The following is a 12,265-nucleotide window of genomic DNA, read 5'->3' on the forward strand; positions in this document are numbered from 1 at the left end:
GATTCCAGGACTCCGGAATCCATTTTGAAGTGAAAGACTGCTAAACATATTTCAAAAACCTCCCAGATAACTTTAACAAATAGGTATCTATTTGCACTGTTGGTCTCCATTTGTAAAATGCATCTCAAAGCCTCTGTTTGCTTTTAGTTTGCACATACATTTCTGTTTATAGCACTGGAAACATGTGTATGGAAGCTCATTTCCATACTGGACAATTACTTTTTTTATTTTTTTTATTTATATAGTATTTTTTTTCCCACTGGTTCATTAGTTCTTTAGTATTGGTTCTCAAATGTTAGTGTAATTTATGAATATTTACTGTACAAAGAACTGTCCCAACAAGCTTGCACATCTTAACTTTGCACTCCTTTTCAACATCCATCTCACATTTCTATAAAAACTAGGGATTCTAAGTTGATTGTCAACTAATTTGCTCGTATAGTAACAAAAGCCAACATTTGTTTAAACAATTGTTAGGACCTAGGCATTACAACTATTCAGCAATTACATTTATACTAAAATGCTACCAGTTTATATCTATTCAAACTCATGCTCTCCATATCCAGACTGTGAACTTACACTTTTGGTTTGAAAGTAGGATTTGACATGGAGTGCTCAACAAACAGCACACCTGCTTTACGATCCTTCTTCTGCACAGATTTGACCTACAATACAAGCATTCCATAATAGCAAAGCAAGGTCCGCCACATTGACTGCCACAAAGTGCACCAGTTACAAAGGAACATCATCCTTACCAATGAGGGCCAGTATGGATATTTATTGTATTTACACCAAACAAACATCCCAGGTTCAATTGACTCTGGACCTAAGAGAAAGTTTAATAAAACAAAAAATAAATATATATATATATATATATATATATATAATTCAAGAAGAGTTCTTTGCTAAAATAATTAGTACTATTGTACACAAATGCTTGCAACACAACACATTTCTCACAGTAAGAAAACTAATTTGCAAAATTTATGTAAAATAAAACTGGGGAACACGTGCTGTAGTGTAAAATAAAGTATGTACCTGCATGTTCACCAAAAACTTTAAAAAGGTTACACATGTACACAGTATGACCAACAAGATGTTTAGTTGAGTGAGTGTGCTGAATTCAGTGTTATTTGGATTAAACAGCATCCTTGTGTATACATGTTTAGGTGAGTGCAGTTTTATTAGTTTGTATATTTGCAAGTGCAGACCAGCTCCCTCAGTCTTGTTTAAATTTATTTCATGTACTTTGTACTTTATAGAGCTCCAGGAGGATGGTTTACCATGTAAGTTGGTAAAAGAAAAAAAAAATAGGACCTGACAAAAATGGGATACATTGTCATTGTGTCAGGCTTATTTAGTGTATGCATATATTTTTTAACTAAATCTTAAAAGTCAGTTGGTTTTAAATATTATATTGTGTTCGCTTTGAAGCTGGTGTAATGGATTCTGTATGATACATTCAATGTATGATACATTCAAAATAAATGTCTGGGAACAGCTAAGCTACTGCGCAGAAATCTCAGGCCTATGGTATGGAATGAGGAATATATACCACTCAGGAGAGGTGTGACACACACACTTTTTGGACTTTACTTCATGTAAGTAGCTATTGGTCTTGTATTTGTGGAATATTCTATTACTATCTGCACTATATACTCTTTTTGTATGTCTTATAAGCTCCTCCCTTGTCAAGATTGCCAAGTGTAGGAAAAACACATAAAACAAAGTAGTCCCTACTTTGTCTTCTGTTTTAAAGGAAATAGATCAGAAATTAAAAATGGATTCTGAAAGAGGTAGAAAACAATAGAAGAAAGGCAAGTTTGAGGTGACAAAGACACTTTAATTATTCTTATACTATTACAAAACATATTACACTATTGAAAAACAGAAAGGAAACTGCTTCCTAGAACCTGAAACAACAGTTAGACACTCCAGGTGTGTGTATAGTTATTTATTTGATATTGGAGTAGCCTTATAAGGCTAGTGGCTATATATTTATATGTAAGTTTTTCACTGTTCTGTACCCTGCTCTATGCCTTTATATATACTGAGTATTTTACTATATTTGATAGGATACTTACCTAATTTCCAGGTTGCAGGTCAGGGTAGTGTAGAGCATCGGGCTGAAGACTTCCTGGCGAGAATTAAAGAAAGTTCGGATGATGGGAGTGAGTGTCAGCTGGATGACATGCCAGTCCTAGAAGAAATGGAGGTGCAAGGCAGAGCAGGTACTTCAGGTGGAGAGTATGAACACAGGCGGAGAGTATGAACATAACTCTGCTGAATTGGATTAGTGAGGCTTTAGGATTTTTTTAACGAATATTGTAAGAAAGAAGCTCGGCCATGTGAAAGTTCACAGTTTTCACTTAACGACTCACGTAAAAGAAAAAAGGTGAATATGTTGATTTGCTGTTGCTTTTGCCTTCAGCAAAAGATTTTTACAGAGCAGTGAGTGACAAGGATGAGGAAAAACGAATCCCACGTAATTTTAATAACTGGCTGCAAGCATTTTGTATTTTCTCAGTCGTACTGGGAGAGAAAAAGCCAAAATTATGTAGCAGACTTTTCCCAACATGTAGAAGTTATACTAGAGGCTTTTAAGAATTTTGGCAGAATAGCGTGGTTTAACTATGATGAACTTTTCAGACAAAAAATGTCTGTCCACTCTTCCCTGAAATGGTGAATGAATGGGGAATGAAGGATGTTGGTCTTTGGCTGAATCTAATGCTGGCTCAGAGATTGTCGGTTAAAACAGTGACTAATATCGGCACGTCTAGCACAGTAAGAGCGATGAAAAAAGGCCCATGATGGACATTTAATGAAGGGCATTGAAAATGGCCCAATACATGTAACTCGAAACATTAATGAGTATACTGTGGTGGAAATCATTCAGCCTTTTGCTGCTTTAAAAGAATTGCAGCAGGATCCAGCAAGAGAAAAGACCAGTTTCAAAAAGGCATGGATGCCAGTGCAGCTGGAAAGGCGTATTTCTTATCTTCAGGTGTATCTAAACAGGTAGAGAGCTAAGTTATTTATTCAGGGTTTTGCAGACGGTTTTAAGATTCCAATGTTTTCCGGTCTAGGTTGTTCAGTTGTTAATTTAAAATCTGTTTTGCAAGATGTTGCATCTGTAAGCAGGAAATTGCAAAAGGAGTGAAAATTACAGGTGATACTCGAAAAATTTGAATATCGTGCAAAGTTAATTTATTTCAGTAATGTAACGTAAAATCGGAAACTGATATATGAGATAGACGTATTACATGCAAAGCAAGATAGTTCAAGCCGTGATTTGTCATAAGTGAGATGATTATGGCTTTCAGCTCATGAAAACCACCAAATCCACAATCTCAGTAAATTAGAATATTGTGAAAAGGTGTAATATTCTAGGCTTTCTGAGCCTTTAAATGGTCTTTCAGTCTGGTTCAGTAGGAATCACAATCATGGGGAAGACTGCTGACCTGACAGTTCTGCAGAAAAGCATCACTGACACTCTCCATGAGGAGGGAAAGCCTCAAAAGGTAATTGTGAAGGAAGTTGGATGTTCCCAAAGTGCTGTATCAAAGCACATTAATAGAAAGTTATGTGGAAGAAAAAGGTGCACAAGCAGCAGCCTGGAGAGGAGTGTCAGGAAAAGGCCATTCAAAAGTGTTTGGGACTTTCACAAGGAGTGGACTAAGGCTGGAGTCAGTGCATCAAGAGCCACCACACACAGAAGGATCCTGGACATGGGCTTCAGATGTATTCCTCTTGTCAAGCCACTCCTGAACAACAAACCACGTCAGAAGCGTCTTACCTGGGCTAAAGAAAAACAGACCTGGTCTGTTGCTCAGTGGTTTAAAGACCTCTTTTCTGATGAGAGCAACTTTTGCATCTCATTTGGAAACCAATGACCCAGAGTCTGGAGGAAGAATGGAGAGACACACACTGCAAGATGCTTGAAGTCCAGTGTGAAGTTTCCACAGTGTGTTGATTTGGGGAGCCATGTCATCTGCTGGTGTTGGTCCACTATGCTTCATTTAGTCCACGGTCAACGCAGCCATCTACCAGGAGATTTTGGAGCACTTCAGGTTTCCTTCTGCAGACTAGCTTTATGGGGATACTGTCACGTATTCATCCGCTTATAAAAATGTGGTTAATGGCATTTACTGTCCACACAGGAAAAGTTGTGCCGAGCAGCAATCAAATCCACAGAAGGGTTAATGCTGAACAGCAATTATGCAAATGAGAACCTGGTAACTGACTTTGGGGTCAAAGGCCGGTTCCAGCCTATCAGATCTAGAGGAGGGGTATTTAACAGCGGATTCATCTCAGCATTTAAGAAGGGATTATCTGAGACTGTTGGATGAGATTGCTGCCAAAGAACTACCCAAAAAAACTCAATGAGTTTATTACGTTTATTATGCTAATTGATAACAGACTCAGAACCAGAAATAAAACCAGGCGTATGGCTTTGCCATCCTGCTCAGTGCCCTGTCGTGGTTTCCCTTACGGTTGTCCGTGAGCGTGTTCCTGATTCAAGTTTCTTCTGGTTTTTGACTTTGGCTTTGATTTTGACTTCCCTGTATTCTGTATCCCTGACTTCTGGCTTTCTCTTATCGTTGTGTCTCTTTCTTTGTCCCCTGACTTCGGCAAGTATCCGGACTATTCTTTGGTACGTTAAGTCCGGCCATTCTAAGGCCCGGTAATACATTACCTATTAGTAATCTGTGTGACAATTCTACATGCTGGATCAACTAGTAATCCTGACAGATACTGACTTCATTTTCCAGCAGTACTTGGCACCTGCCCACACTGCCAAAAGCACCAAACGCTGGTTCAATGACCGTGGGATTACTGTGCTTGATCGGCCAGCAAACTCGCCTGACCTGTACTCCATAGAGAATCTATGGGGCATTGCCAAGAGAAAGATGAGAGACATGAGACCAAACAATGCAGAAGAGCTGAAAGCCGCTATTGAAGCATCCTGGTCTTCCATAACACCTCAGCAGTGCCACAGGCTGATGGCTTCTATGCCACGCCGCATTGAGGCAGTAATTGCTGCAAAAGGGGCCCAAACCAAGTACTGAGTCCATATGCATGCTTATGCTTTCCAGAGGTCCGATATTGTTCTGTGTACACTCCTTGTTTTATTGATTGCATGTAATATTCTAATTTACTGAGATTGTGGATTTGGGGTTTTCATGAGCTGTAAGCCATAATCATTGCACTTATGACAAATCACAGCTTGAACGATCTTGCTTTGCATGTAATGCATCTATCTCATATATCAGTTTCCCCTTTTACGTTGCATTACTGAAATAAATTAACTTTTGCACGATATTCTAATTTTTCGAGTATCATCTGTAGGTAGAATAGCGGGTCCTTTTGACTGCCCTCCTTTTGCTAATTTTCGCCTTTCTCGTTTAGGTTTAGTTCCTAAAAAAAAAGAGCTGGGGTTATTCAGGCTAATTCACCATTTATCTTACCCTACTGGTGCGTCATTAAATGACAAATTTGAAAAGGATACTTGTTCAGTGTCCTATGCATATTTTGATGATGCACTCCGTTAGGTATGTGAATTTGGTCCAGGTGCACTGATGGCCAAGGTGGACATTGAGTCAGCCATTAGGCTATTGCCAGTGCATCTGGATGGTTTCAATTCGTTGGGTTTTTCATTCCTGGGCAAGTCTTATTTTGATAAATGTTTACCAATGGATTGCTCCATATCCTATTTTTATTTTGAAGCTTTTTCTTCATTCTTGGAATTAATTGTTATTGTTGAGACCGGTTTATATTCTGTTGTACATTATCTTGATAATTTTTTGTTCATTGGTCCTAGTTCAGGTTCAGAATGTGATAAGTTGTTAGAATTGTTCTGTAGTTTAGCCGAATGATTTGGTATTCCGTTAGCAGTGGAGAAGACAGTGAGCCCAATGACATATATTCAATTCTCAATTTTTAGGGATAACAGTTGCTTTTGAATGTAAAGTGCCAGCAGAAAAGATTTGTAAGCTCAAAAAAAAAAAGTGGGTTATTTGTAGCAATCAAAAAAGCAACAGTAAAGCAGTTTCACTCATTATTAGGCCTATTAGCATTTGCTAATAGGTCCTATTTTGCCTACAGGAAGAAATGGCTTGGGCGAATGGCTTTGGCCTATGCAAAAAAAAAATAAAAAAAAATCAATTCACTGTTTTGTAAGGATTTCTGCAGAAATTAAAGGGACACTATAGTCACCAGAACAACTACAGCTTATTGATTTTTTTCTGGTGAGTAGAATCATTACCTTCAGGCGTTTTGCTGTAAACAATGTATTTTCAGAGAAAATGCAGTGTTTACATTACAGCCTAGTGATAACTTCACTGGCCACTCCTCAGATGGCTGTTAGAGATCTTTCCTGGGTCACTGCTGCCTAAAATGCATCCAAACATTCAGTGCCTCCACCCTCTGCATGCAGACACTGAACTTTCCTCTGAGATTCATTGATTCAATTCATCTCTATGAGGAGATGCTGATTGGCCATGGCTGTGTTTGAATTGTGCTGGCTCTGCCCCTGATCTGCCTCCTTGACATTCTCAGCCAATCCTATGGGGAAGCACTGTGATTGGATCAGGCTACCACTTCTGATTAGGTCAGCAGGCAGTGGGCAGGTCAAAAGGAAACAGGGACAAAGCCAGCAGCTTCAGGCTTGAATACAAGTACGATTTACTATATCTAGGGAGGCAAGAGGGGACCAGGGTGGCTAGATGGTGGTTTTAACCCTATAGGGTCAGGAATTCATGTTTGTGTTCCTGAAACTATAGTGCTACTTTAAAAAATTGCAAATGGAATTTCAGGAGAATTAAACTTTTGAATTATTTGTGGATGCTGCAGGGTCAGTTGGTTTTGGCATATTCTGGAACAAAAGATGGGCCTTTGTGCAGTGGCCAGATGTAGGTCGGTGGTATATGTCATTAATTCAATGCATTCTAAGTGTTTCTTTGTTATTAATTTTGCAAAATCTAGTATTGTTATGTTTTAAATATATTTTGGTTGAAGGCTGTGCATATTCCGGGTATTGCTATTTCTCGTTATCAGCTCAGCGCTTTTAGATGTTTCTATGAATTAATCCAAGTTCATCCAGTAGGTGGTAATATAGAAGCTGCCATGTCTTTTGTGATTCAATGTATTAACCCCTTAAGGACGGCGGGTGTTCTATGCTGGCCCTTTTGGGGTGACTCTAAACGCTGGAGGGCGTTTTGCCAGATTGGTTATTTTGCCTTTGAGACCAAATGGTAGCCCAGGAATGAGAATTACCCCTATGATGGCATACCATTTGCAATAATAGACAACACAAGGTATTGCAAATGGGGTGTGTCCAGTCTTTTTTAGTAGCCACTTAGTCACAAACACTGGCCAAAATTGGCGTTCATTTTAGTTTGTGTGTGAAAAATGCAAAAAAACGAATTTGAACGCTAACTTTGGCCAGTGTTTGTGACTAACTGGCTACTAAAAAAGACTGGACATACCGATACAGTCTCAAAGGCAACATAACCAGTCTGGTTATTTCAATGTGTATAAACTGAAATTTTTTATGTGCTATATTTGACCCTGTAACCTTACAAAACACCATAAAACCTGTACATGGGGGGTACTGTTTTACTTGGGATACATCGCTGAATACAAATAAGTGTACTTTATTGTAGTAACAGCTAACATTTTTATAACACCGTTAAAATGCCATGCAGAACTAAAAAGAAAATCATTAAATTATGTTTAACATATAAATATTTGATGTGATATGAAAGCCCTGTTTCATCTGAACAAAATGATATATAATAAGTGTGAGTGCATTTAATATGACAGAGTTGAATTACGGTTGAACAGATTTATAGTGCAAAATTCCAGGTTTTGTTTACGTTTTGATCACAACTTGTACAACTGGGTCAGTCCTTAACCCCTTAATGATGGATGACAGACTGTCAGTCGCTAAAATTACCCCCAGATCGCAGGGTTAACACTCCTCGAATACAGAGGCAGACCAGGAGCACCCAATCGGGCTGTCTGCTGCAGGGACTCCTGGTCCGCCTCCCTGGGCTTCCATGGTCAGTGTAAAAATAAATAATAAATAAATAAAATAAAGTAAAAGTTAAATTCCACCCCCCTTTCCCCTGCTTTATTAAAATTAACCCTGTCACTGCCATTTGATCACTGACTACAGTGATCAAAATACAGATCAGGGTATTCTACTATGATCAAATTGATTTTTTTTTATTTTTTTTTTAAACTTCAGGGGTTAAATTTATTTTATTCATTTAAATATTTTAAAATTATATATTTAGCTAGCTGGGGTGGGTGTAAGTTAGGGGGGAATTGGGGAATTTGGTGTTAGGCTACCTAGGGGTTAACGTTTAAAAAAAAGTTTTTTTTTTTTTAAAAAAAGCTTTAAAAAGTAAAAAGTTTTAAAATGTTTTAGCAACATTTAAAAAAAAAAAAAAAAGTTAAAGAATCCCACCCAACTTTACCCAGTCCTAATAAAAATTAACCCCTTCCCTGCCAGTTAATCACAGGTGATCAAAATACAGAGCACAGTACCAAACTGATACATATATATATATATATATATATATTTTTTTTTTTTTAAATGATCATTTGAAAATGATAGATTTAAATATTTTAAAATTATATATTTGGCTAGCTGGGGTGGGAGTTATGGGAAATTGGGGAATATACTGTTTGTGCTGCTTACTGCTAGTTAGGGGTTAACAGTAAAAAAAAAAGTAATTAAAAAAGTTTACAAACAAGTTTTAAAAAGTAAAAACAAGAAAAAAAGAAAAAGAAAAAAAAGAAAAAAAAATGCATTAAAAAAAATGCTCATTACCACTGCACCTGGAACAAACTATCGAAAAAATGATCCCGCGCGAAGGTTCAAAATAAAAAAAATCTTTAGAAATAACCTGGGGTGTATTCTTTAATAAATAGTATGTGTTTGTGGGGAAGTTTGAATAACCAACCAGCTAAACTACTCCGAAATAAAACATGGGACAGAGGAACTGGCTCAGCAAAGGGAATTAGGTTTTTAAACTTGTTAAATGACACCTTCATGTCACAACTAGTACAAGCACCAACTAGAATGGACGCTTGTCTGGACCTGGTTTTAACAAACAACATTGATATTTTGACCAACATTCAAGTAGGTGAGCACTTGGGAAATAGTGATCACAATATAGTGTCCTTTGAAATAAACTCAAAAAAACAAAAGCACATGGGGTATACTAAAACATATAATTTTAAAAAGGCCAATTTCAATAAGATAAGGGAAGCTTTACAATATATTGACTGGCATAAACTCTTTAGTGAAAAGAACACTGAGGATAAATGGATCATCTTCCAACAAATATTAGAAAGGTACATTTCTCAGTATGTACCATTGGGAAATAAATATAAAAGAAACAAATTAAAACCAATGTGGCTTAGTAGAGAAGTAAAACAAGAGATTAAAAATAAGAAAAGGGCATTTAAATCGGACAAATCAGATGCATCTTATAAAAGATATAAGGAAGCAAATAATGCGTGCAAAAAGGCAATTAGACTTGCTAAACTTCAAAATGAAAAAATGATAGCTAAAGAGAGCAAAACCAACCCTAAAGCATTTTTTTAAGTACATAAATTCTAAAAAAACCCATAAATGAAAGTGTAGCTACACTAAAAATTTAAATGGGGGTGTTAGTCAATGAAGACCAGGAAAAGGCAGGAATTTTAAATAACTACCGTATTTTTCGCTCCATAAGACGCACTTTTTTTCCCCTCAAAAGTGAGGGGAAATGTCTGTGCGTCTTATGGAGCGAATATGAAGTTTTACTTACCTGTCTTGTAGCGTTTCTCGGCAGCACAGGGCGCACCGCGGTACTGGAACTTGAATTTCATGTTCCGGTTTCCGGCGGGACTGAAAGGAAGTGCGCACACAGCTCAGTGTGCGCACTTCCTTTCAGTCCCGCCGGAAACCGGAACATGAAATTCAAGTTCCAGTACCGCGGTGCGCCCTGTGCTGCCGAGAAACGCTACAAGACAGGTAAGTAATTATGGGACAAGGGGAGGGGGACAGTATGGGAGAGAAGACTATGGGGAGGGGAGGGGAGGGGGGATGAAGACTATGGGGAGGGGAGGGGGGATGAAGACTATGGGGAGGGGAGGGGAGGGGGGATGAAGACTATGGGGAGGGGAGGAGAGGGGGGATGAAGACTATGGGGAGGGGAGGAGAGGGGGGATGAAGACTATGGGGAGGGGAGGAGAGGGGGGATGAAGACTATGGGGAGGGGAGGAGAGGGGGGATGAAGACTATGGGGAGGGGAGGAGAGGGGGGATGAAGACTATGGGGAGGGGAGGAGAGGGGGGATGAAGACTATGGGGAGGAGAGGGGGGATGAAGACTATGGGGAGGAGAGGGGGGATGAAGACTATGGGGAGGAGAGGGGGGATGAAGACTATGGGGAGGGGAGGGGGATGAAGACTATGGGGAGGGGAGGGGGGATGAAGACTATGGGGAGGGGAGGGGGGCATGAAGACTATGGGGAGGGGAGGGGAGGGGGGATAAAGACTATGGGGAGGGGAGGGGGGATGAAGACTATGGGGAGGGGAGGGGGGATGAAGACTATGGGGAGGGGGTGGGAGAAGACTATGGGAGGGGGACACTATGGGACAGGGGAGAAAAAAAATATTCTGAACAAACTGTCCCATAGTAAGAAACACTATGGGACAGTTTGTTCAGAATATATTGTTTTCTGGGTTTCTTCCTCTAAAAACTAGGTGCGTCTTATGGTGAGGTGCGTCTTATGGAGCGAAAAATACGGTATTTCTCCTCTGTATATATTAAGGAAGAACCCATGGCAATAGATGTGCAAATGATTGCTACTAAAAACTTGCAGAATAATTGTAATTGGTTAACTCAAGACAAGGCGCTGCAGCAACTAAAGAAAGTTAATATAAACAAAGCTCCAGGGCCTGACGGTATCCATCCACGTGTACTTAAGGAACTAAGTGTAGAAATAAGTGAACCTCTGTTTTTAATCTTTCAAGATTCTTTTCTTTCAGGAAGTGTTCCGGAGGATTGGAGGAAGGCAGATGTGGTTCCTATATTCAAAAAGGGTTCAAAATTTCCTTGCCTGGAAATTATAGACCTGTGAGCTTAACTTCTGTGGCTGGTAAAATATTTGAAAGGTTATTAAGGGATTATATTCAAGAATTCCTTGAGAAGAACATGGTTATCAGCAAAAATCAGCACGGTTTTATGAAGCACAGGTCGTGTCAAACTAACTTGATTGCATTCTACGAAGAAGTAAGTAGAAGTATAGATCAGGGTGTTGCAGTGGATGTGATCTATTTGGACTTTGCCAAGGCATTTGATACAGTTCCACACAGAAGATTAGTGTTCAAACTCAAGGAAATTGGTCTAGATGAAAATGCTTGTTCTTGGTTAGAACATTGGCTTAAAAAAAGAGTACAAAGAGTTGTCGTTAATGGTAAATTTTCAAGCTGGACAGAGGTGGCAAGTGGTGTCCCTCAGGGGTCTGTTCTGGGACCTCTTCTATTTAACATGTTTATAAATGATCTTGAAGACAGCATTGAAAGTCATGTTTCAGTATTTGCAGATGACACAAAACTTTGTAAAATAATACAATGTGAGCAAGATATTACTTTGCTGCAGAGGGATTTAGATAGACTGGAGGACTGGGCACTCAAATGGCAGATGAAATTTAATGTTGAAAAATGCAAAGTTATGCACTTCGGCGTAAAGAATACACAAGCAACGTATACCCTTAATGGAAGCGAATTAGGGATAACAACACACGAAAAGGATTTAGGAATTGTTATAGACAACAAACTATGCAACAATGTGCAATGTCAATCAGCAGTGGCCAAGGCCAGTAGGGTATTGTCATGCATGAAAAAGGGCATTCATTTTGCCTCTTTATAAATCACTGGTAAGACCACACATTGAATATGCTGTGCAATTTTGGGCACCTGTTCTAAAGAAGGATATTATGGCACTAGAAAAAGTGCAGAGGCGGGCTACAAAATTAATAAAAGGAATGGAACATATCAGCTATGAAGAAAGGTTAACAAATTTAAACCTATTTAGTTTAGAAAAACGTGGCCTGAGAGGGGATATGATAACATTATACAAATATATTCGAGGCCAATACAAACCATTGTGTGGAAATCTATTCACAAACCGGACTTTACATAGGACACGAGGTCATGCGTTTAGACTGGAAGAAAGAAGATTTCGTCTAAGGCAAAGGAAAGGT

General features: G+C 38.8%; 1 protein-coding gene across 5 annotated transcripts in view; it reads right to left on the reverse strand.

Moving 5' to 3' along the window:
* Nucleotides 1-12,265, reverse strand: part of PWWP3A (PWWP domain containing 3A, DNA repair factor) — a 199,590-nt gene that overhangs the window by 40,274 nt on the left and 147,051 nt on the right. For all 5 annotated transcript variants that reach the window (XM_063455531.1, XM_063455530.1, XM_063455529.1 and 2 more), the window contains 2 exons: nucleotides 756-826; nucleotides 580-665 (listed from right to left, as the gene is read on the reverse strand). In XM_063455531.1, the coding sequence (XP_063311601.1) occupies nucleotides 580-665; nucleotides 756-826 (157 nt within the window). The remainder of the gene's footprint in view (nucleotides 1-579; nucleotides 666-755; nucleotides 827-12,265) is intronic.

Source organism: Pelobates fuscus, chromosome 5 (genome assembly GCF_036172605.1).
Source record: "Pelobates fuscus isolate aPelFus1 chromosome 5, aPelFus1.pri, whole genome shotgun sequence".
NCBI classification, from domain to species: domain Eukaryota; kingdom Metazoa; phylum Chordata; class Amphibia; order Anura; family Pelobatidae; genus Pelobates; species Pelobates fuscus.